This window comes from Physella acuta, unplaced genomic scaffold (assembly GCF_028476545.2).
Source record: "Physella acuta isolate Inbredline_101_S28 unplaced genomic scaffold, ASM2847654v3 ptg000503l, whole genome shotgun sequence".
In the NCBI taxonomy this organism is placed as follows: domain Eukaryota; kingdom Metazoa; phylum Mollusca; class Gastropoda; family Physidae; genus Physella; species Physella acuta.
This window is the reverse complement of record NW_026732022.1, coordinates 326,079-353,738: the sequence shown is the minus strand read 5'-3', so window position 1 is coordinate 353,738 and position 27,660 is coordinate 326,079. Positions and strand designations below refer to the sequence as shown.

Genomic DNA, 27,660 nt, shown 5'->3' with positions numbered 1-27,660 from the left:
GGGGAGAGAGAGAGGGAGAGAGAGCGGGATAGAGAGAGAGTGAGAGAGAGAGAGGGGGAGAGAGAGAGGGAGAGAGAGAGAGGGAGGGAGAGGGGGGGAAAGAGAGGGAGAGAGAGATGAGAGAGAGGGAGAGAGAGGGGAGAGAGGGAGGGAGGGGGAGAGAGAGAGGAGAGAGGGAGAAAGAGAGATGGGAGAGAGGGAGAGAGAGAGGAGAGAGGGAGAGAGAGAGGGGAGAGAGGGAGTAAGAGAGAGAGAGGGAGAGAGAGGGAGTAAGAGAGAGAGAGGGAGAGAGAGAGGGAGAGAGAGGGAGGGGAGAGAGAGGGAGGGGGAGTGAGAGAGAGATTATATTAGGATTGTTATTTTTTGTCAAACTTTTTTTTACAGTGTTCTTTTGTCTGATGCGCTCTCACAGCAGAGAGGAGGTATTAAAAGCCGAGATCCGACACCTGAATGAAAATAATTCAGACTTAAGATACCAATTATGGGCTTTAAAGTTTCTGACTAATGGCCAATTGAGAAATCGGTAATTTTTATTTGTCTAGTTAGATAGCAAACTTTAGTCTCTACTAAACAGGTGGGTAGCTAACTTTAGTCTCTACTAAACAGGTGGGTAACAAACTTTAGTCTCTACTAAACAGGTGGGTAACAAACTTTAGTCTCTACTAAACAGGTGGGTAACAAACTTTAGTCTCTACTAAACAGGTGGGTAACAAACTTTAGTCTCTACTAAACAGGTGGGTAGCTAACTTTAGTCTCTACTAAACAGGTGGGTAACAAACTTTAGTCTCTACTAAACAGGTGGGTAGTTAACTTTAGTCTCTACTAAACAGGTGGGTAACAAACTTTAGTCTCTACTAAAATGGTGGGTAACAAACTTTGGTGTCTTCTAAATAGGTATCTAACGACTGTGTAATTAAATTAAAACAAATCTTTGTATAAAATGGCTTCTACTATTTACATTTCAACAATGTCATTAAGTAGTAATAATCGTATGGAACGTATTTTTCAAAAATCTGTGTTTACATTAGCTTTTGTTTTTCAGCGTTGTTGTTACAGCTCCTGATAGTTAATGGCGGCTGAATTGAATGTAGCGGCTTTGGTCAAAGGCGTGTGAAGCTTACACCAGCAAGATTCGATTTCTGGCCAAGTCTCTCAACGTCTTTACTAATTTACTCAATGTTTTTTGGCAGCCCAGAAGCTGTTTTTTTTTTAAATTCTACGATGATTGTTTTAAATTCCTTACATTTTTTTTTGTTGCTACAAATTAAAAATGAATAATTTGTGTTTAAAATTTGTAAAATCAGTAATGAAACTTTTAACATCATAGGTATCAAATGTCTCAAAAATGAAATTTTTTAATTTTTTTAATTTCAGGGTTTTAAAATTTCAGTTGGGGATTGAATATTAGGATAGGATTCACTTTAAAAAATGGTAGCCCTTAAAATGCCTGTTTTTTTGTGATTTAATATAATTTGCCAAGTTTGTTCAACGATTTATACGCGTTGAAGTAATTTTTTTTAAATATAGCATGACATTCCCTGGAATAGAAAGGAATTCCTTGGAATAACACGGAGTTTTCTGGTCACTTGCCGGTGCATCTTTGTTTATAACCCCGCGCCCGACACCCAGTGTCCTGTGGCAGCTCTTTGGTCCTTTTGGAATTGTCCAGAGTCTCAAAGTCAATATGGATTTTACCACCCAGAAGTGTAAAGGATTTGGTTCTGTCACGATGACCAACTATGAAGTTACAATTTTTCAAAAATCGAATGGCTGTAATAGCAATCTATTTATGATAAGCCATGCTCTAATGATTAATTGCTCAGGACAAGAAATGTATCAATGATATATCGATTAGACAATGTGACATAAAATTTAACTTAACTGAATGTCTAATTATTTATGCATTAATTATTTAATATTACCTACAAAAGTAAGGGATCTTGCTATTATCCAGCACTATTATAAAAGCATTTTTTGTGCTCAGTAGATTTTAGCCATGCAACTCTATTGTATTAACTATTTTAAAGTACTGAAAAATTGCTTGGAAAAAAATGTCACGGAAAACTAAATTTATAAGTTGGAACATTGTAATAGTAGTCTTGCAGTTCAGATATTTAACTTTTTTTTAATTAGCTACTGCTTTCTTTGTTCTTTAAAGATGATTTTTTTAAGATAATGCTAAAGTATAAGATCAATCACCGTATTCCTCACGGACCTCTTTACTGGAATTAAAAAACAATATTCACAAATATTCACAGTGTTTGTTAAATAAACAACTATTGTTATTCTTTATTTGAAGTTTTATTATTCATTTTTTAGTTGCAGTTCTACTCTTGTTCCACAGTGTTTTTATATTGTTTTATCAACCCGGGGTATTTAAGTATATGTTCTCACATATGTAATGCTGATCGCCTTGACTCCTACATATGTAATGCTGACCATCTTGACTCCTACAAATGTAATGCTGATCACCTTGACTCCTACATATGTAATGCTGATTATCTTGACTCCTACAAATGTAATGCTGATTATCTTGACTCCTACATATGTAATGCTGATCACCTTGACTCCTACATATGTAATGCTGATTATCTTGACTCCTACAAATGTAATGCTGATTATCTTGACTCCTACATATGTAATGCTGATCACCTTGACTCCTACATATGTAATGCTGACCATCTTGACTCCTACAAATGTAATGCTGATTATCTTGACTCCTACATATGTAACGCTGATCATCTTGACACAGACTAACGTTCTTGAAGCTGTGTGAGAATGTGTTTATTTTTCTGTACACTTAATCATCTTTCTCCCATCCCCTGACACCTCAAGTAAAGATAAGACATGTAAATTAAGATCGATCTGTAGGTGGTTGACGTTCTATAACCAGCAGGAATAACACAAACATTAGTTGTATGGGCGCTAAAGTGGGCTATAAAAGCGCCTCGCACATGCCTGGCGCTGAGTTAGGCACCGATTAGTAACCCTAAGAAGTAGGCTGTAGATCTACTTGCTGTATGTTATTGATAAAGTGACATTAGCGTACATAACATGAGAGTTTTTACTTCGTAGTTCAAGTTATGTATTTGCTGTTGCTTTTTACTTTCTCGTATACTGAGTATAAAGTATTGTAATCATGCAAAGAAAAAAGAATCAAACAGATGTACTGACATACGAACTAGCACATCCCCGGCATTTAGTTAACCATAAAGGTATTACTTCTTTAATTATATAGTTGGCAAGGTTTTTTTATCCTTTCTATATGAGATGTATTTTCAAGTAGATCTAAATTATTTATAAAACTTTTTATACGTCACATTATTTGTGTTGAAGTTTTGTGTGAAATACATCTCGTAAGGCCTAGCACAGATCTTTAAGTGCACTAAAATAACTGTCAGTGACTGGATTTAGTACTTTTTCATTTCCATTAATGGCGACCAACCTTCCCTCGTAGGTCAGAGTTCGAGTATGTAATGTGTATCTTGTGTGTTCAGTGTCCTAAGAAATATTTTTACTTCATTGTATATACGAAGTATAGAGAAAGTCTTGTAATCGTGCGAAAAAAAAATGAGATGTTTGCAAATCTCGACGTTTTACACCTCCCCGAGTCAGAAAAACATAGTTTTGCAATCTTGTCCGAATGTATGTGTGTGTATGTGTGTATGTGTGTGTATAAGAGTCTGTAAACACGATAACTTGAGTACTGTTACAGTTAGGTTGATGAAATTTTCTATATAAGTATTATATCAAATGTGTAGATCTGTAACAACTTTTCAGCGATTTCCGATAACCGGAAGTGGAACTTTTTCTGTTTTGAATTTTTCAAAAGCCTATAACCTAAGTACTATTTCAGATAGATAAATGGAATTTCACATATGAGTAAAAAATTTAATTCACTCCCGTCTGTCAAATTTTGAGTAACTTCTGTTGACCGGAAGTAGTAATTTAGGCTATTTCCGATTTTTCAAAAAACACATGTAAATTTATAAAGTACTAATAATATTCACATATTACTTGGCGTTCACTTAGTGTGCAATTATTTTTTTCTGCGTGATTCTATTCTATTTTTAAAAAATTAAGTAATTAATAATGGATTAAAAATAGTGTCTATATCCCGAGTTGCCATCCCCCGTATTGTTATATAAGAATGTTTGAGAAAGTTTAGGGGAGATCATTCCCGGCTTTTTTTTTAATTGTTTCGGAACTTAATTTTAAATTCATATAATTAATTATTAATCTCCGAAAAAGGCGCAATTGTCCGTATAATGATCGCAGGGGGAGCTACAAAAAAAAAACAAGAACAGCCACAGTTATGTCCCATGAGTTGTTGTGCACTTTGTACCGAGGTGCTAATGTAACAGATAAAAAGCGGAATTCCCAGTTTATTACTTCCAGTTTCAAGGGCAGCCAAGAAGTTGTTGAATAGTTTAAGAAAGTTTTACCTACACGTCAAACACGTAACAGAAATTTACGATTAAAGTGTCAACACATAGTGCACAGAACATCAATGTATCTTTATTTAGTAATTAATATAAGATAAAAAGATCAAATGTGAATTATGTTGTGTATTATACGTGTCGTGTAGACACTTACAAATTGTAAGTATTTTTAAGATAAGTTAAAAATAAAGAAATGTGATTCAATTGTAACAGAATTTATGTGACATGGGTGTAAAAACATTAAATGACCAAATGAATTTATAAATATATTTAAATGTGATTTTATTTTAACTAATTGTGTTTTAGTAAGAAGTAAGAAACAATATATATTTATTATCATAAGTCACATATATTGTAGACAAGACCAAGACCATTTTAACGCTGGAAGAAATGTATTTTTATAACAGCGAATTTTCCCGTTAGATACTTTCATTTTCACTTGCTTGCCTTTAAATCAATTTAGTGAAGACGGCAATGTCATGCAATCAGAATCAACTATTGTCCAATATTTTCTTTTGTAGAATAACACGTTTAATAAGCACCGAATAAATGTCAATGAATAATATTGTTTGCTGAAAACCCGTGTTGTAAATTTAAATCAATTGTGATTTTTTTTTAACTATATAAATTGGTTGTGAACATTTTAAATTATTGTATTGGTTTTACATTTTTCTGGTTAATCAAGTTTTATAGTCATTACATCGACCATCGTTTTGTTTTTGTTAGATGCGACCCAGGATTCAAGTTGAACTTGTAACACGACACAAGAAATATTTAGAAGAACAGATACAAGTTCTGGAACCTGTCTTGGAAGTTATGAAACAAGTAATTGATTATTAATGTTGTTTGTACATCAATGTACAAGCTAACGATGATTTATGTACATAACAAGTAGTAAAAAAAACAATTCTAAATAATTGAATATTAAAATGTTTTTAAGTTTAATGGAGAATGTTTTTTTTAAAGGCTGTAGAAAAAAGTCAGACTTGGACAAACAATAAAAATGACAACCCGTCTATCACGTACATCGAAATACACCAAGATCTAGAATCAGCCACATTGCTTTTAATAAATGCCACAACATCAATCATAAGTAAATACTGTTTTCTAGCAAATGTAAGCGTTGTAGGTCTATAGAAAATCAATACAGTGCACAAGAAACTTCATAAATATAGTTTGAACATAAATTTAAATACTGTTTTCTAATATTATACCAAGTGTAAGCGTTGTAGGTCTATAGAAAATCAATACAGTGCACAAGAAACTTCATAAATATAGTTTGAACATAAATTTAAATACTGTTTTCTAATATTATACCAAGTGCAAGCGTTGTAGGTCTATAGAAAATCAATACAGTGCACAAGAAACTTCATAAATATAGTTTGAACATAAATTTAAATACTGTTTTCTAATATTATACCAAGTGTAAGCGTTGTAGGTCTATAGAAAATCAATACAGTGCACAAGAAACTTCATAAATATTGTACAACAAATTTACATACTGTTAGGATAACAACACACATTGACACAAATATGTCGTAAAACATTATTTTGTTCATATATATATCAACTAGATGAAAATCAAGAACACGCGGATGTCGAAAAAGGAACGTCATCTTTATCTCAGTCTACACCACAAACTACAGCAACAGAAAATCTTGACATTAATACAGATCAAGTCACTAAAGAGGCTCAACTAACACCGGGTATACAAGATTTAGCAGTGGTCAATTTTTTACATTATCCTATGTTCATAAAACAAACTTAGACTTCCTAAATAATAATTTTAATTACTTTGTAGTGTGCAACATTTGTTTATTCGTAAAATATTTATTTTAATTCGTTTTTACAGAAATAGTAAATAAGCTGAAGCTGATAGAGACGAATCTAGTTTCTCTACAAGAAACAAAACAAAAGGCGGAAGAAGAAATATCAGAGCTTAAAATATGGAGAGACAACTTTTTGGCAGAACAAAATGATAAAGAGTTAAAAGTTGAACAACTGACTAAAAAACAAAAGCAGAATTTTAAAAACCTCAGAAAACAAATGAGGGAACAAGATAACAAAGTAAAGGAGCTGACCAAAGAAATTGAAAGTTTAAAAGATAGAGAATCCAAGTCAAACAAAACACTAGAGAAACTGTCTCTAGATATGAAAGAATATGAAAAAAACTTACTCAAAATAAATAAAGAGATGCAAGTTTACACAGATAAAACAGACAGTATACCTGAAGAAATGAAAAGACAGTCCGCTTTGATTGTTACTTTACAAGAAGAAGTAAAGAATGACGCTGCGAAGGTAAATATTTAGTTCGACACTTTTTTTATATGCTACAAGTTAATCTTATATTATAATAATGTATCGCTGTAATTGTCATCATATAATTTTAATATTTTCTAAAAAATGATTAATGACTTTCACTTTTGGCCTTACAATAAACATTTAACTTTCATGGTTTGTAACTGTAGATATAATTATATATATATATATATATATATATATATATATATATATATATATATATATATATATATATATATATATATATATATATATATATTATCCATCGTTACAGCTAAACGTGATGTACAGAATTGTACAACAAAGAATGATGCCCATTGACAAAATTATTCAAGTATTTAATCAGAATTTTGAGGCTAAGGAGCAAACTACAAAAAAGGTAAAGATAAGAAGTAGGATTACAGTTTTTTATGTAGAAAAACATTCTTTCATTTTTGAACTGCTTTTATCTCTTCCCATAAACAAAATACTAAGTATTCCGTTATTTATAAAAATACAGTGAATTACATATAAATCAAACATAACATGTTTCTAAATAAAGCGGGATAGATCTCCCATAAACTTTCTCGAATATACTTATATAACTCTACGGGGATTTTTAATCAATTCTTTCATCATTAAATCTGTTTTTTGAGAAATAAAATACAGCGTAAAGTATTACTTCCGGTAATCGGAAATTACTAAAATTTGACAGAAGTCAGATCTTTAACTTACATGTAAAATTCGTCTCTCTGAAACTGTACTCAGGTTACAGGCTTTTGAAAATCAAATGTTGTATAAGTTATTTTTTCCGCTTTCCGGAAATTGCTGCAAAGTTGATACAGAACTACAAATTTGATATCATACTTATCTATAAAATTTCATCAACCTAGCTGTAAAGGTACGCATGTTATCATGTTCACAGACACACAGACACACATCCACACACACATACATAGACATACGGACAAATTTGCAAAACTATGTTTTGTAAATATCTCGACTTTGATTTTTTGCTCGATTTCATTACATAGTATTCGAGATACTAGATATTAAAAGAATTTTAAAAAAATATTTTATTGTTTCAGATAGGATTAATAGAAACTGATGTACTGAAATTGATGACAGATTTTAAACTAATTGGTGAGTTTTTAATTTTAATGCGAGAATAACATTTTGTTTTCGATATTTCTATACAATTTGTACAAGGTGGGTGTATGTTGGTGAAATAGAGCTCCACCACTGTGTGCCCTCATCGCTCCTCCATCACAGTAGTAAAGTAAATTATAAGTGGACTACTATTTAAATATATTAGGACAACATGTAAGAAGCCGTAAGTGTAAAGCCTAATTAAACTTAGGCCATGGATCTGAGGGAATTCTCAAATCAAGAGACTGGCTCTATAGCATTGCTATTTTTTTAAAGTTTGGTTTAATAATGTATTTATAAATTAGTTCTACGAAACTGCCTCATAATTATTATGATTCTGATTTCGTTAATTACGATTTTTTTAATGTGTTTCCGAATTAAAAAAAAAAATTCAAATATGGTGCGCCAATGCGACGAATGTACAAAGGACGTGCCAAAAATGGGCATCGCTTTATTGTGCTTGATTTGGTGTGCAAAGAAATGGACGGGGGGAGGAAGTAAATATTTTTTTTTAACCTCTAGATAAACGTGGAATTAGGCCTATCTACAACTGCTTTATTAATATACATTATAGCTATTAAGAAACGTACTCTGCTCGCAACCTAGATTACCATACAAATAATAAGCGTAATATTTTACATTAATGTATTCCCGGTACAAAAGTGTGCATAACTTTCTACCGTTTGAATAATGCTTTTAATTTATTTATTTTTTTGGATATTTGCTATATTGTTGGCCAAACTTGATTTAATGAGAGATCTAAAAGGACTTATAATGTAGTGTATTTTAATCTATTGTATTTTAAAACATTCCTTTATATTGAGCATGACGAAGTTATGTTGTAAGATGTGACTAACATTTGAAATGTTGTATCCCGGCTAACATGTTTATTGGAAATGTTAATTGTACGTGTAGGCCCCTACCTGTTAGCCATAACCAAGTGTTTCATGTTTTATCTTAGGTAACACGTTTATTTAAGGGGATATGCTCATTAAAAAAATCACAAAATTTCTAGTTTTTTCGTCATGATGGGTGTCTTGCACTTTTCGATATTTGTCCATTTTTGTGTTAAGAAAATGATAACTAATACACATTTTTCTACGAGGGAATTATGATGGTTTTCATAGAAAAAAAGCTTATGGTAAACAATATGCAAATTTTGAAACTTTTGAGTACAAAAAGAGTACGACATTTTAGACCTTGTACAATTCTTACTAACAGGTATTTCAAAAAGTTGCATCTTTAAAGTTTTAATATAGATCTACATTGAAATATCATCAGTTTGAAATTGTTTGCTATAAGTGCATAAATAACAAAGCATTAGCATTTTTAAAAGTACCGAAAAATTAAAAATTGCGGAGGGTTTTTTTGGGTTTCCAGGACAACCAAAATTGTATTCAACTCTTTTTTTTCCGTATCATACTCAATTTTATGAGCCAAATACGGTAAAAGCATTCAAAAGGCTTTAGATCTTAAATTTGAAAAAAAATAAAAAACGCAGCATATCCCCTTAAGGGCTTATTCTGCCCCTTTACACATAGACATTTACATGAAATTGTGTGATGAAGACACTGTGTTGTTTTATTTTGACAGAGGCCCGTGTATGTCAGCCTTACATCTGTCAAATATACCTGGACAACACACCAGTAACCACTGGATTAATTATTTCTACATTCCCCGTGCTGAGGGAACATAACGGCAGCCATTTTAATCAAACAACAGGAAAACTTGAAGCACCAGATGATGGTTTATAACTGGTTATTGTGACGTTAGTAGCCGGTGGAAATAATCCAATTTTGGTTCAAGTAGCAGTCGGAGAACTAAAGTATAAAACTATTTATGTGAAACCTGACAATATTTCTGCTTGCGGATCAACTGTAGTTCCGATGAAGAAAGGTCAAGTACTATATTTTAAAGTTCAACAATCAGGATCAGGATCTTTCCTGCAAAAAGGAAGCGGTTTCACTATTTTAAGAATTTAGCTGACAGATTAAATATAGTTGTATTTATAAACCAAAAATTTAAAATCAAAATACAATTTTTAATTTTAGTTGAATATTACCTTAAGGGTACATTCTCGCTATGAGCTTATAATTAAATTCATACACCGAAGAGGTAACGACATAGGGTAAAAGTTCTGCTAACTCGAAAGTCTCAAGATAGAATATTAGTCCAGGCCAGTAGAGCGTACCTGAGCCCCCTTAGCTCTGATGTCTGCCTAACTCTTTAATTAAAACTTTTTATATGCCAAGGTGAAGAAACATAAGAACTCTATTTCATCTGCCAAATGGATCGTTAAGTATGAAGAGGATTATTTATTTTATACACAGAAGATATCATGCCTGTTTTATATCTCTACCTAGCATTACTTTTACTGCATATAATATTAAGACTGTATATTTGTAATATTATTAAATCATAAATATTATTTATGCTTCAAAAATATAATTGTATTTTTCAAATTAAACATTTTTGTTTGTATTGGAAATATATATTTTTATTATTACGGGGAACGTAATAAAATTTGGTTCTAATTGTACATTTGTTTAATATCTACTACTGTCCAATGTGTTGTAGAAAAAACTTGTTAAATAGGTATTGCTTTTAGCAATAGTATGTGTATGAAACATGTCTTCACTATAGAGAGATGATAAGCAAACATCTCAAAAACCATGTCTTAATATAATGTCGATTTCTTTACTCTTAACTTTGTCCGAGCACTACACTAACTAACACATAATTTCAAGTAGGTGGGTGGATTTCTTGGTTGTGGAAACTTGAAATGATCAGCGTGAAGAGAACACTTATCATTTTCTTATCAATGGCCCGTCATTAACATGGGGGCCACTGAAATTTTAAAAGGCCGAGATCCGAGGTTTATATTTCACCCATCTTATTTGCTTGTTATTTACTCTAAGCTGACTCTGTGTATTGCAGAGAAATGTATCACTGACATTCAACCAATTTAGTTTATAAACAGTCTATCAGCAGTCATGTACTGTTTGATTTGATCACACCTGAACTAGAGCTCAAAGTGCTCTCCGATAGACTTAGGGTGATATAAGAATATACCGTTAATGTTTAGGGAAGATCACTCCTGTTTTATTTATTTTTTTCCATAGTATTAGTAATATCTTTAAAATAAATTTTTTCATTATATTATGTAGGCACTATGCGTTTTATCACTACAAATATTAATTTATTACTTACGTACTAACCCATATCTTGCCAGCGTTCCTTAGCTTGTAAAATAACTAATTAGATTAACAAAAAACTAGTCTATTTTTAAAAAAAAAAATAATGATTAATTGCATTAATTGGACAATTTTTACTTTCTCGTATACTTATATAAACTATCAAGTTGTTTGATTACAGTTTTAACCATTACATACATGTATATCTTTAAATCTTGACATGATTAAACCATGACGGAGAGTGGTGCTGCAAGCTATCTGCGACAAGCATATTATGTTACATAAACGTACTGAATTGACAAGACATAATATTTTATGAAGTAGCATATATGTTAATTTCACAAGGGCATACGAAGCATAGCTACTTTAAATTGTCCTTACATTAATTTATGTTAGATCACTCGAATATAAACTCTGTGTATGTTTAATTGTATGTATTTTAAAATGCAACCTAAAAAAAAAATCAAACCATTTGTTTTCCAAAAATGACGTGTAGATTATAATGCAATATGTGCACATGTGTGTGTGTGTTTCTGTTTGTCTGTGAACACGGTAACATGAGCACAGTTACATCTTGGTTGACGAAATTTCATATATAAGTATCATATTAAATCCGTTTCCGGTACCGGAAAAGGAACTTTTTCTACTTTCAGTTTTTCTGAAGCCTATAACTTAAATACTGTTTGAGTTAGACGGAATTCCCCCCCCCCCCCCACACACAAACACACACACACGCACACATATATATATATACATATATATATATATATATATATATATATATATATATATATATATATATATATATATATATATATATATATATATATATATATATATATATATATATATATATATATATATATATATATATATACATATATATATATATATATATGTATATATATATATATATATATATATATGTATATATATATATATATATATATATATATATATATATATAAAAGATCTAATGCTCTGTTTTCTGAAAAATGTGAATTAATTTGCGGTAACCAAATCAACATGCAAACGCCCAGTATAATTTAATTAATCTAATTTAATTGATCTGTAGTAACTTTGAGAAAAATAGATGTTTCTACCTCCGTAAAAAAAGTAAATCCGGAGCGATGTTTTCTAAGTATGTTAAAACAAGCAAGGATGAAAATACAAGATATTTCTACATGCCTAACTTTTTTCTTTTCTTGTAGTATTTCTCTGATACATATTGTTCCTATTATTTATTCACCACTTCTTAATCGATTATTTCCCCTCCCACTGTGGCTCATTCTTCATGGTGATTTACCCTTCCTGAAAGTCTCTCAAAGTTCCTATTGTTTATAAAACGTTTTCATTTAAATATAGTACTTTTTTAAATGATACAAACACATCTATCATATTGTAATATTTTTTTATTTTTCATCACGTTTCTACTAGTATAATTATAAAATCATCAAACTAAATTTACATTTGATTATGTGTTGTGCATAATCAGTAAATCATTTGGAATATAAGTAGAGTTATAAACGGCATATATTAAACATCGGGCTTTTGGAATGCTGGATATATTCAGTACATGTTATCTGTATTATAAATTAAAGCATACACATTTTCATACGATGTGATCTATAAAAGAAGTAAGTAGTTGAGCGAATTACAAAACTAATTCATATTTGATTGATGCTACATGCTTGATAATTGTGAAGTGACAGAAGTTTATACATTTCTGAAAGTAGTATAGTTGTAAATTCTGGTTTTAGAGTATTTAAAATCGTGTTACATATCTGGATTACATATATAAATAAGGTAACACTCACCAAGCACTTCTACAAACTGACAATAGAAAATGCACTGTACCAGGATAAACTAGCATTTTGATCAGCATGATCGACTTTAAAGAAAAGCTCTTGACCTTTCTTCATGTCAACAACTACTGACCCAGCAGCGTTGGTATTGGCAAATTTAACTTCGGTGCTCAGGCACAGAATGTCTTCAGTGTACACACCAACTTGAACAAATTTCTTGCCACATTCGTTTAGAGTCACAAATACAAGATATAAACCATCATGTGGTGATAGAAATTTTCCTGTTGTTTGATTAAAATGTTGCCCGTTGTACTCACGGACATCACCAAATTTTAAAATTATCGAATCAGTACTCACTGGTGTAGTGTAAGCAAGCTGTATTTGACAAACATATCTGTGACGTACCAGGTTCTCTGTCAAATAAAAACATTTCATCAGCTTCAAAACAACTTAACTACAACGTATTCAACCTAATTTTACTAAAATATTTTCGTTTTTTGTGTTTCCCAAAAATATTCATAAAATTATACAACGCTATGTTAGAAGCCATTTTATTGTTAATATCGCAAGACCAACGAAACTAAATGTCATTGTTTCTCAGTACTTTCACGAGACAGGTATTGTAATCTTGCTGAAGGTAATTTGTTGGACAATAATGACTTTATATTACTTTACTTTTTTCTGTCTTCAATGAAATTACGTCATCATGCGTAACTTCACAGGTTAATTACACTCTCGACAACTCAAGTTTGCAATTGTTTTTTACACCCTTTTGTCTGGATAGTGGCAGTAAAACATCATCAGAAGAGAGAGCACCAATAAACACCAGTGTTGGGCATAAAATGGTAGCGGGTGGTTAGAAGAATTCTAGAGTTAGTATGTCTAGTCAATGTACTCAAACGAGAACAGTCTAACAATTATTCGAAAGTGCCATTAAATATTTTTAAAAATTATGCACGTTGTTAATAAAATAAATATTGTTATATAGATATGAATGTGTGATGTTTGCTGGACTTTACTAAAGATTGGAGGTAATTTATGGTTTTAGTTATTCTGTAACTAGGGAAAACATTTAAAATTCTAAAAACAATGTGATTGTATTTATTTTCACCGAAATTGAAAACAAACAAAGCTACACTTTGAAAATATTATCAACAACGTTTTTGAGTACAATTCATTTGAGTTTTTTTTTTTAAAATAGGGTTTTTAGAATATCGATCATAGAATTCCTATACATCCATTCATTGTTTGTCTTACGAAATTGAAATTTCTGGTTATAGATTGAGCTTGATGAAAATAAATAGAAAAGTAGCCTTAAACAAAACAAATATTCTAAACTATTTAGAATGTTCAGGCTTATTATTTTTTTTACGGTCGCTTTGTTTGCAAAATCTAAAAACCAAAAAAAGGTTTTTATCCATGTCAACAATAATGATGGAAGAATTATTTTCAACTTGGTAATGTCTGTTAACAAATTGAGAATGTGTACAGCAATGTAAATAAGCAAAATTATTTACAAGTTTCGTAATATGAGTTTGATTTTGATGGAATTAAACATTTTAAAACGCAAGTAAAAATCCCCATTAAATAAGCTATATTTTTAAAAAAAAAAACTAGCTGCTTTTAATGAACTTATATTTAGAAATCTAGGTTGATTTGAGAGCCACCCATTATGTTTAGTAAGCATACAGGCTAACATTCAGGCCAAAGAAAAATTAATATATTCAAGCTAATATAAATAATAATCTAGTCATAGTTTTAAATTATTTACAGCAACTGACCAATTTTATGAAAATCTGTTGTCAGCCTTAAGACATCATTTTCCATAGCATCAATCTAAATAAAACAAATATTACAGCATTGTTTAGATTTGTTTTTAATAGCTAAAACATTAAAACTATTTTGAATTTTGTAACAATTACATTTACTGACCAATCCTTTATTAAAACTCATATTGATGCATGCATATGTTAGATATTTATCGGCGAGTGCTGCAGTTTAATCAGTAGATTCAATTAAAAATCAATGAATAATACAATTACGTAAAATGTTTAATGTTTATAAAGCTGCATGTGCAAAACTAACTTCATTAAATTAATTCAAAATTTGAATGCCTAAAATATATTTACCTTCATGTTTTTGTGCCCACTAGTTGAGAATTGTCCAGTAAACTTTTGAAACACTCTATCCATTGACATTAATCTTTGTTGTAGTAGCTTACATATTACATTTTGCTAAAATAAACCGGGAGTGATCTCCCCTAAACTTTCTCGAATATTCTTATATAAAATAACAGGGGATGGGAACTCGGGCTATAGACATGATTTTTAATCCATTTTAAATACTTAAAGTTTTAAAAATAGAATAAAATCTCGTAGACAAATTAATTGCACACCAAGTGAACGCCAAATAAAAAAGCGCATAATGGTGCGCAATATTATTATTACTTTTAAAATTTACATTAGTTTTTTGAGAAATCGGAAGTAGCGTAAAGTACTACTTCCAGTCAACGGAAATGACTCAAAATTTGATAGAAGGTAGAGAATTAGATCTTTTACTTACATATGAAATTTCATTTATCTATCTGAAATAGTACTCAAGTTATAGGCTTTTGAAAAATTCAAAGTAGGAAAAGTACCACTTCCGGTTATCGGAAATCGCTCAAAAGTTGATACGGATCTACGATTTTGATAAAATACTTATATATGAAATTTCATCAACCTAGCTGTAACGGTTCTCAAGTTATCGTGTTTACACACGGACAGACAGACACACAGACACACAGACACACAGACAGACACACAGACATACGGACAAGATTGCAAAATTATGTTTTTCCGTATCAGTGAGGTGTGAAACGTCGAGATTTGTAAAAATCTCGATTTTTTTTTTTTTTTGCACGATTACAAGACTTTCTCTATACTTCGTATATACGAGAAAGTAAAAAAGTATTGCGGAAAAGTATTTTTTTTAAATTGTACATTAAATAATATAAATAGTACACTGATATCTGAACATCTTTAAACACCATAGTACATACTTAATAAATGATTTTTAAGTTTTAATAAGCTAAATTGTTTTTGTGGAAAGCGTTTTCATCACAATATTACCACATTTTTCAAAACAATATTATCCTCCCTTTAAGTAAAAGCAAAAGTTATTTTACCTTAGAAAACAAATTATCAAGCATTTGTCTTGTACTGATTAATTCTTTCTGTCCATCTTCTTGTAAAGCAGATATTAAATCAGATTGTTTGTTAACTCCTTGTGTGGCATAAACTATTTTATTTTTTTTGATCTTGAATTTCTTCATTTATTTTCTCTATGTCGTTTTCATATTTTTTCACTACTGGCGACAGTTTATCTATACTTGAGATTAAAGCAGATTGTTTTTGCTTTAACTTTTCAATTTCTTCATTCATATCACAACATTTATCATCTTGTTCATTTATTTTCATTCTTATGTTTTTAAACTTCTGCTTATGTTGCTTCGTTAGTTTTTCAATATTTTTCTCGATATCATTTTGTTCTGTTACAACGGCGTCCTTCCATTGTTTTATTTCTAATATATCTTCTTCAGTCCGTTGTTTTGTGTCTTGTAATAATGTTACAGTTTTCTCAATCAGATCTATTCTGTTAACTATGTCTAAACAAATAAAGATCAAATTTAAATGAGAAACAACTTCAATTTGGCCTTTACAACACATTTGTGAAAATAAATGATAAACGATACGTGTTTTTTAACTGTGTCATTAACTGCAATTTAAAAATAACTTATCGTCACACAAAAACAAGACCCCACATTAAAAAAGACGTCACACCTCAGACATTTTTTTTAAACACCTATTTCGGCTGAGCATGTAACTGACCACACTATCCCTTCATATGCTGAGGTCACAAAAACAGGTCAACTCTACTTTACCTGCCCAGTATTCCGCCAACTCTTATGTCTTTTAAAATAGCGATTTCGACTAAGCATGGGTCAGACCACACTATTTCTTCATATGCTGATGTCACAGGTGAACTCTACACATACCCAACTCTACTTCACCTGCCAAGTGTACCACTAAGTCTCAGGGAACATGTTTTTATCGTGTGAAAACACCCATTTCGGCTGAGAATGGGTCTGACCACATTATCTCTTCATATGTTGAGAACACAGAGACAGTGGAACTCTACTTGACCTGCCCCGTGTCCTACTAAGTCCCGATAGGCAACTTTATCATTCACATCTATAAAAAAAAAAGAAAAAAAAAGTAATTACATTTACATGATATGTCTCGAACCCGTACCACCCGCATGGGTAGCTATCTCAGCTATCTTGGAAGTTACAATCATACGCAAAATTAGTGGTACATGTAGATCTACATTAAGTAGATTAAACTTAAGTTACGCAATAGGCCCTAGATCTAGTATTATTTCAAAATAAATTTTATCCCAAATCAGCCAATTTCATAGCTAAACAAACAAGGTTTATAAAAAATAATTAAGGCCTGAAATAGTTTAGTCTAGAAACTCATTATTAACATAGATCTAGATAGAGCTAGATCTAGAACTAGATCTAGATCAGAAGTACATTACGGTTAGCTTGTAAAGGCTAATTTTTTCTAGATCTAGAATCTAGAATAGATCTAGAACCTAGAGATAGATAAATCACATGTATTCACGAATTAGATGATCCTTGAAGGTAAAAAGCAAAGATGTATATCAAATATTTAAAGACTAACATAGTTTTATAAAAAAAATTAACAGTTTAATTGTTTATAACAGATTGTATTTTTAACTAATTAATCTTTGTTTGAACTATATTCAAGATTTTAGATCTAGGATTGACTTCCACTTCGTCCGACCTCTGATCTGAAGATCTAGAGAAATTTAATGTATACTCAAATTAAAATAATTGTTGAAAATTGATAATAGTGTTGGATCCTAATAAAAATAACAAACGGACGCATCGTTAAGGCTGTAGCCCACAGAAAATTAGCTTTATAATGTTAAATTTCTGAATGGGCAAATAAATCGTCGATGGAAGCCGCCATCATTGTTATAAAAAGTAAATAAATCATGTGATATCACTATAAGTAAAGTCATGGTTCTGAACTTTTATAATTAATGTGGTTAATCTAGCGTCTTTAAATTAATTTGTGATTAACAGTTTGGTCAAAAATAACATTATTCTTTTCCTAAATACGTATTTCACAGCTCTACACATAGTGTAACCAAACGGACAAACAAAAAAGATGCAAACAGGTAAACAAACTTGAGTTTTAGTATTATATAGATAGATGTGCATGATGGTATTTGAAAACAAAATGTAAAACGTATCTAGTTATACGTATTTAATTAAGTTCGAGTCATACAAATAAATCTACATTATAAACCTTTGTAACTTTTTTTATCGCAACATTTTTTTTTACCTGTCGGAAGTTCTATTAGGGATTGTCTCGAAGCCAGATTTACAGGTGACGCCGTATATGTGACCGAGTGAACGCGTTCCGTATCATCTTGAACGTCGTTGCTTTGATCTGTTTTTAAAAGTGTTATAAAAAAGGGAAAAATATTAATATTTTTTTCAATAATATTAGCGGCATATATCACCCAATTTTGAAAGTTACATCGTTTTTATATGTCTGTGATGCAATTGCAAACCTATGGAGCACTCGTTTAAATTAAACTCTACTTAGCAACATTAACATTGGTATTGAAACTCTTAATACGTACGTCGATTGATTCAAATATATATTATTTATAAATAAAATGTATCGCAGTATACAATTTTAATTTAAATATATAATGTCTAAACAAACGTATTAATGCTGAAGATAAATCCAAGAAATCCTGGGTGGCTGTGTCCAACACTTGTTGTAACTCGAGATAGGTCAATGACCTGTCGTCTTGTGTATCTTCTAACCAGGTCTTGCTTTTTTTCATTGCCTGTTGATTTTAAATTGATACGTATTGTATTCAATTTACATGTATTTTCTAACAAAATGTAAGAACAATCTAAAGCGTTTTTACAAAAAAAGGCACCAATATAATTTCTAACCAGCCAGCTACATAATTCAAAAAACCTACATTGAATTACTGTATATTAAAAATGTACATTCGCGTATTTGTCTTACACTTTTCATAGCTTTCATGACAGGTTCCATAACTCCTATCTGTTCTTCCAAACATCGCATATGCTCTGTAACTAGCTTGGCCTGAATTCTTGGACGCATCTTGAAAAAGAAATGTATCTCGACTGTGTTAACCACTGGCATGATTTCTATGTCTCATATAATAACGGGATTAAATAATAACATATATTTACCGTTATTATTCATTGTGAGTAGGACCAACACCATTTACTGTCCTGAAAACGTAACCACCATATTCATATTTGTAACTTAAAGCATATATCTTAGATTTGTAGGTTTTTACCACTTACATTATTTCTTTGATGTCAGTAACGCAAACCCGTCGAACTCCGAAAATGTAAATTTTACAGGGGAGACAAAAAGCTAGTTATTTTATTGTTGATCGCTTCTATAAAAAAAAATAATAATGATACGTGCTAAAAAACTCTATACCAATTCCGAGTATGCTGTAGCGTTTTAAAATGAGTTGTGTTAATATTTACAGAATCATAGCAGGTTTTAAAAAATACTCGGTTTTGCTTTCTCGTATATACAGAGTATAGAAAAAGTATTGTAATCGTGCGAAAAAAAAGATGTTTACAAATCTGGACGTTTTACACCTCCCTGAGTCGGAAAAAAATAATTTTGCAATATTGTCCGTATTATGTCTTTGTGTATGTTTATATATGTGTGTGTATGTGTGTGTGTGTCTGTAAACACGATAATTTGAGTACCGTTACAGCTAGGTTTATGAAATTTCATAACATAAGTATTACATTAAAATGGTAGTTCCGTATCAACTTTTGAGCGATTTCCGATAACCGGAAGTCTATAACTTGAGTACTATTTCAGATCGATAAACTAAATTTCACATCTAATTCTCTGCCTTCTGTCAAATTTTGAGTAATTTCAGGCAGTAAAAGTACGTTTTTTTTTTTTTGAAATAATTTTGGAGAAACAACTCTATTACTCAACTATTGAAGTTGAACAACATCCATTCTGTATCAGCTGCACTGTCATGTCAAGATTGTGTTTTACACTTTATAATATAAAAATACAAGGAACTATAAACTAGCTAGCTTGCGAACCTCTTATCACGGATACTATTTTATTTTACTTTTTGTAAGAAAATCACATTCTTAAATACAATTAGGCCTTACCTTCACGTTTTTACTTAAGCCTAGAAAACGTACATAGCTACAATCTTACAACATGGCCGCGTTTTTAATTGCTAAATTCATTCCAAGAAGTGTTAGGTAATATCGGAATTTTCCGTAAATATTTTCAGTTTTCTTTTCAGAAGCAGTTAATGTTTAGTTGGAAATTGTTTTTTTTCATTTTAAACCAAATAAAAACAAACAAAAGCAACATAATTTTAAGAAATAATGGAAACGCACAGTAATTAAGGAAAAAAATCAACAAAACTATACACATTAAGCACTATTCAAAATAGCACTACAGTTGAGTCTAATATGACGATTACTATAGATACCAATAAGTATAAAGCATTCACGTTGCACAAATAGATCTATTCAATCAAAATATAACCCTTTTAACGTACAGCTCTAAAAAGTAAACTTATTGGCACACTTATCCTACATAACAATTACGTGAACAACCATATTGAGCCATTAATAATTCGACATGTATCCAAGCACTTGAAATTAAATATTTAATTATATCCTTTTAAATTTTATATCTCAAATAAAACAGTACTAACACTGTCATTTGCTTTATTAATAACTAATCTATGTTATGTGATTGCTTTGAGATGTGTATTGAGGGTTAAAGGCATATGGTGTCAAACATATAAACTGTGTCGACTTGAGATAAACATACAAAACATTACAGCGTTCTCTTTTTTAAACGGTGGTTACATTTTTTATTATTCTAAGTATTTATAGGTTTTTTGTTGTGCTTCTATACATTAATGATAGTAAAATTACTGACAATAAATAACTTTGCTTCTTCATCAGAGTAGTCTACGTAAAAGTAAATTTCTTGACAGTTCTTCATGTCAACAACCACTGACCGATCAGTGCTAGTCCAGGCTGAGTTAACTGCAATAAACGTCCGCCACTGTTTCTTTTCCCAATCATCTAGGGTGACACAGATGAGATATAAACCATCATGTGGTGACACAAAAGTTCATGTTCTCTGATTAAAATATTTACTGTTAAATTCTCAACAAATCTTTTAATTATTGAATTGATTGTGACCGTTGTCTTATCTACCAGTCGGATATAACAACAATATCTGTTACATGCACGTATCGAGTAGAAAAAATATTTTACGTTATTGGTTTCACTACATTGTTACACGAACATTAATTATTAGGTCCTCTTAAGTAATTTGACTTGAGTTTTTGGCCGGCTCTAAATCAAACCAATATACGCTTAATGGCTTTAATTACATAAACCTTTGCTAAGAGATAAAAACGAATTTTTAAAAAAATTTTAAATCCTTTCTTAATGATTTTTTTTTGTGAATTCATGTTTAATTACTTATCTATGATTCATTATGGTCTTGATATTTGGTTTTCAAGTTTAAAACCGGTTAACTCAAAGATAATTAAAATTAAACCAGAAATCATTGAATCAGCAGAATTATTGTATACTGTGGTAAGTGTATTCTGGAACTTACCAGCCTTTTCTCGCCACCACCGTTAGGTTATACACTTTTAGAACAGAACCCCTAATTGTCGTAATTATAATTGTATATCGTTTGACTAGTAAATAGATATAAACAACACAGAGTACAGCAAGACATATATCACTAAGATCAAAATGACACATATAGTCTCTATTGTCAGATTACTGGTTAACTTTTTTCTATGGTCAAAGTATATTTTAAATCAAGCCTTGATATACAAGAATCTTGATTATTTATAGGATATTTTAACACATTTCTCAACCATCCACTGAAACATATTATAATTTTAAAGGCAGCACCACAATAAAACGCCAATCTTGCAATAGATTTTATGTCTGACATTTTGTTGGACTTCATGCTGTCTGTACCTAGACCCTAATGCAATAAAAAATACACCAAATGTGTAACAAAAAAAACCACATGTGCACGATTATGTAAATATATTTAAACAGAATATACAGGTACAACAAAGATATTAAATTTAATACATAGTATGTTGTCTTTTTTAATTTTTATTGAAACTATCTTACTATTAGCAATTCATATTGTTTTAATCTATATATATAATTCTCTTCTTGGAGACGCTAGAAAACAAGCTGTAAGCGCGCTCCCCACCACCCCACTCTACATGGTCTGGTGAGCTTTGGTTAACGCTAAATGTTTACAATCGTAGAGCCGGGTTTAGTGAAGGTTACTAGGTGCAGATAATTTAGTTTGAAACGATCTTGAACTTAGGAGAGGTAACTAAGAGGAGGCTGCTTTCACGGGGGGGGGGGGGGGCGTATAGGGTAGGGGTTGGGGGAAAGGAGGGTGGGGGTAGTATCGTCCTTAACGACCTACTGATAGTGTTTGAATGCAAATATTTTCAGTCGCAGTATTGGTACTGTCGAATAAACAAATTATGAATTACTGAAAAGTTGAAAATAAAACAACTAATTAGCGGCGTATGATATGCCGCGGGTCGGCTCGTTAATTATAATTGGATAACATTTAGTTTAGGTTGTGTCCAATTTTTAAATCTTAGGTCATGACAGACTGGACAAGTTGACCTAACGACACTGACGCTCCCACGGCCTAAATTCACAGTCGTTGATTTGTTTACGGTCCACGTCAGCCCTGGCCGCCTCTACTGGAACATCTTTCTTTGATTCCTGCAACTCTCTGACCGCAGGCACGTCATCGACCTGGTCGGCCACAACAACAGCCAGGGTAAACAGCAGACAGGCAATCACGACAGCTTTCATTTTCTAGAAGAAAAACAGCTCATATTTTTAAAAAAATTCGCAAAAGTATTTTGAATCTAATAAAAAAAAATACAATGTAAAACGAAATAGCCTTCTTGTAGTACAAAAACAGCTATATTGAAATAGAAAATTAAAAACAGTTTTGAAATTAACGTTAATTTAGATCACCTAATTTGTCTATCAACAATGAAAAGACAGACCATTTTAAAGCGAATAATGGTTTGTTTATGAATATTTAGTTGCAATCAAAATCGTGTTTGTTAATATAGACATTTTTAGAATTGAATCATGGAGAATTTTTTTTATCTTGATCTCAAACATCAGCGATTTCAAAAAACTTAAACAAGCAAATTGTATTCCACATTGAAAGATTAACATTTAAATTTGCATATTTTAAAAATAATTTTCTAATTTCATTGTTATGGTACATTTGCATACAAATAAGTTTTTTTTTTTTTTAAATTAATTTGATCTAGAAAAAATATTTCAAAACGCTTTATAATCAAGTCATTCGATTAACCCACTGAATTCGTTTGAGAACAAAAAAACGATTAGATTATGTTACAGTTATCAAATACTCCAACCTGCGAACACCTCCCTCTACGAATACCAAATGTTTAAACCTGCGAACACCTCACTCTACCACGACTAATCAAACTAAACTTACCAAAAAAATAGACTCACAGAGAATCAGGTAGACGTACACTGGTGTTTATAGACCCCTATGTCAAACAAAATAACTTCTAAATAGACATTACCAGGTGTACAAACAAATTGTATGGAAAAAAGTATCAACAAAATTATATATTTATATATATATTATATATATATATATATATATATATATATATATATATATATATATATATATATATATATATATATATATTTATATATATATATATATATATATATATATATATATATATATATATATATATATATATATATATATATATATATATATATATATATATATATATATATATAGGCTGTATATATATATTGTATACAATAAGTGCTTGGAAAACAACGTTTTACTGTATTAGTTTCCTAAAATGAATTTAAAAACGTGTATGCATATGTTTTTATACTCCTTACCTTTGTAAAGCTGAACTGGTTTTGTTGCAACAAAGAAGAGACTACTTGCCCGTGTGTATGACTGTCCACCTTGCTTTAAAATGGGTTTAGCTAGGTAGCCGGAATTTATACAGTTTGATCACGTGATCGATATCAGCTGGAGCAGATTATAGTGTCTAGTAGCTTAATTGGGAACAAGAGAACAGGATTAAGTTATTAAGGTATAATATTTTAGGTGATCATTATTTAAGTTTCTTTCAGACATTTTTTATCCAGGTGTGGGGTGATAATGGGATAATGGACGTGATACTTTTCGTGAGGGAGGGTGGGGGCGGTCTAAAATTTCCGAGGGGGAGAACATTGGTAAAAGTATATTTTCTATATAAATTCCAATTCGATCTTTGGAGGGAAGGAGGCGGGGGGGGGGTCTGACCATAGATGTTTCTCGTCTCCCCCCCCCCCCCCCTCGAAGAGATGCCTGGAAGAAACTGAAAATTTATCAATTGGGAAACACATGGTTGTACGTAGAGTACACTCGCAATGGATAGCAGACCTGCTGTTAATGTATACAATATTGCAATGGGTTACTTAAATGTAACATGTAAAACAATTTGTTTCAAAGACATCCCAATACACAATCTAACACCACGTGTTTCAATTTTAGCCTTAAGGCTAAATTCCCGGATTTGGAACACATTACGTTCTTATTAAAGTGTATATTTACTAATCGCTGCGTGTATTTATTACGATGCTACAATCTGGATAGCGGGCGTTATTAGTTTGTGTTTGTTATATGATGAATACTCTAAGACCTGATTGTTAACTAATGATTCAACTAATAAAAGGGAATTAAAAGCAAGTGTATAGTAAAATATGTAGTAGTCTACAGTCAAGTGAACTAAGTCACGTGTAGGATGAGCTCTAAAAGTGGTACTCGCATTTGGTAGCTAGTAACAGTAAGCAGAATCAATGATGAAAGCCTGGTCTGATGAACACTGTTCTTTGCAAGAGTTTACAGCATGTAAACGTAATTATCAATCCAGCGAACACGGGTCAACTCAATGCCCGCAGTTTACTGCCTGTGTAAAATTATAAGCTACTTATTAAACACAACGTTAACTACAAGAGTATGCTATTTAAGAATGTATTAGACTTTGAAAATACTTAGAAACATTGATAAAAAATATGAGTTACAAAATATTTTTAGTATGTAAATGATACTTCTTTTTCTTCTTCGTTCTTAGTTTTAGTCTTAGAAGGGATCCCCCTCCAATACAATTAAAAATACGCGTCAACTGGTTATGCGCCATTCATTGACTCCGATTTCAGCCTGCTTTTTTTTTTTGCTTCCATAGCCTTTGTCCAACCAAGAACAAACTACAAGGCAGAAGTTGTTTGATTTTGGAGTGAGTTATCTCTCCTAGATAAATGGATGTCCCCCGCTAACGAGCCTCATCTACCCGAGAGTTCGAACTGGAAACTTTTAGCAACCATGAGCTTTACCGACTCGACCACGCCGGCCCTTGTAAATGATACAAAACCAAGCACGTGGGAGCAGTATTTCTTCCAGACTTTTTTTCCGGGGGTGCACTTGAAAGTTTCCGGGGGAGCGGACAGCAATTTCTGGGAGGGGGGGGGGGGGTGGCGTATACTCTCAAAAGTATATATTTTCTATATATTTTCATTACGTTCGATGAGATGCCTGGAAGAAACTCTTCGTGGGAGTGGGCTCGATGGCCCTAAACTCCATGTGCGAAACCCATTCAAATGTGGTTAAGTGTAAGAGTAAGAGAGACATTCAACCCCCTCCTACCTTAAATACAGCAAAACCCTATCAAATGTGGTTAAGTGTAAGAGTAAGAGAGACATTCAGCCCCCCCCCCCCCTCCCTTAAATACAGCGAAACCCTTTCAAATGTGGTTAAGTGTAAGAGTAAGAGAGACATTCAGCCCCCCCCCCCCCCCCCCCCCCCCCCCGTCCCTTAAATACACCCGTGTTTTGCGTATCATCTGACTAGCTTCTCTATCTAGAATGGAAAGTGTGTTAGGTGCACCCGTGTTGGTCAAGCCTATGACATGATTCACCGCTACGACAGATGACCAACGATCTGTGTGCTAAAATGACGTACATAAAGTGAGGTGGATCAGAATGCGGGGAACTGGTGGGTTGTAGGCAAGGCAAAATGGAGGTATAACCGTTTTACCGTAACACTGATGCTGGTTAACGGCAGTCATTGATCGATAATATTTCACCAGTCTAACTCCAAGTAAAGAAATTGAGTAACTTGTTAACAAGTAATACCATATTATTTGATATTTCTATTAAACGAAACAGGGGGTTAGGCGGATCTAGGTAATACAATAGGCTGATTACTTTGTTAAAATAAATACCATGACCGATTTCAACATAACAACTAAGTATTTTATTAATATTACCACGTCTTAACTACAACAAACTGTTATTGTTTAAATAATCCGGGAGTGATCTCCCCTAAACTTTCTCGAATATTCTTATATAACTTGGAATATAGACATGATTTTTAATTACTTAAACTTTTAAAAATAGAATAGAATCTCATAGAAAAAAGAATTGCGCACCAAGCGAACACACGCAAAAAATGTGCATAATAGTGCGGAATATTATTATTACTTTATAAATGTACATGCGTTTTTTGAGAAATCGGAAATAGCGTGAATTACTACTTCCGGTCAACGGGAATTACTCAAAATTTTATAGATGGTAGAGGATTAGACATTTTATTTACACGTGAAATTTCATTTATCTATCTGAAAAATTCAAAGTAGAAAAAGTATCACTTCCGGTTATCGGAATCACTCAAAAGTTCGTACGGATCTACGATTTTGATAAAATACTTATATGTGAAATTTCATCAACCTAGCTGTAACGGTACTCAAGTAATCGTGTTTAAACTCAGACAGACAGACACACACAGAGAGAGACACACAGACATACGGACAAGATTGAACCTTAAGCTTTCAGAGTTCTTTTGGGAACAATAGACGATTTTCCGATTAATCTCTGTACTCTTTCTTGGTCTGTTCTAAGTAGCTCAGTTCCGGGCAGCCCAGTCCATTCTATGATGCCATCCAACCAATGTTATCTCCTCCTCTTCTTTTTCCGACACCCTGCCAGAGGCGTAGCGACCCTACCCGGCGACCGGGGACAAACTTTTCGATTTGCACCCCCCTCAAACTTTCGATTTACACCCCCCCCCTCGATCTTTTCATTTATACCCCCCCCCTCAAACTTTCAATTTGCCCCCCCCCCCCAGAGGTCGGCGCCCGGGGACATATGTTCCCCCGCCCCCTCCCCTCTCTACGCCTCTGCACCCTGCCGTGCATTGTTGATTTTGGAATGGTCGTTGGCACTAGTGACATGACCCAGCAGTCTCAGTTTCTTTTGTTTTGATTATGCTTAGTATATTGAAATGAGTTTGAAGTTCGGGTCGACATTTGAATACAGTACGGATACCAATTGATACATTCAAAATGTGATTTTATCTTATTTCGTGTTGAGACACATCATAGGTACCGTTGGGCAGGCGGTGAGCGGATAAAGACAAATATTTCCTTAACCCACCTTTTATGGTTTAGATAATCTTAAGGCATATACTGTGACTTACATCCTAATAGCTGCTATGGTACAGAATTTTGTGTACTGTATACTACAGAAAT

General features: G+C 32.1%; 1 protein-coding gene and 1 long non-coding RNA gene across 5 annotated transcripts; one reads left to right on the top strand and one right to left on the bottom strand.

The window, feature by feature from the left end:
• The first annotated feature begins 6,531 nt into the window (after positions 1-6,531).
• On the top strand, positions 6,532-7,889 carry LOC131944689 (uncharacterized). Its single transcript, XR_009387065.1, has 3 exons — positions 6,532-6,740; positions 7,018-7,122; positions 7,811-7,889. It is a non-coding gene; the product is annotated as an uncharacterized LOC131944689 (long non-coding RNA).
• A 4,575-nt stretch (positions 7,890-12,464) lies between these two features.
• LOC131944687 (uncharacterized) lies at positions 12,465-20,215 on the bottom strand. 4 transcript variants are annotated; one of them, XM_059305477.1, is made up of 8 exons: positions 20,150-20,208; positions 18,993-19,091; positions 18,678-18,804; positions 18,288-18,395; positions 16,037-16,516; positions 15,000-15,104; positions 14,652-14,706; positions 12,465-13,283 (listed from the first exon to the last, which is right to left on the bottom strand). In XM_059305477.1, the coding sequence occupies exons 5-8, from the start codon at positions 16,181-16,183 to the stop codon at positions 12,892-12,894; spliced, it is 699 nt and encodes a 232-aa protein (XP_059161460.1). In that variant the 5' UTR covers positions 16,184-16,516; positions 18,288-18,395; positions 18,678-18,804; positions 18,993-19,091; positions 20,150-20,208; the 3' UTR covers positions 12,465-12,891. The 4 variants fall into 4 exon arrangements, with proteins under 4 accessions (XP_059161460.1, XP_059161462.1, XP_059161461.1 ...); XM_059305479.1 differs by lacking the exon at positions 18,288-18,395; XM_059305478.1 differs by lacking the exons at positions 18,678-18,804; positions 18,993-19,091 and having other exon boundaries at positions 20,150-20,215.
• Between the last annotated feature and the right edge of the window lie 7,445 nt (positions 20,216-27,660).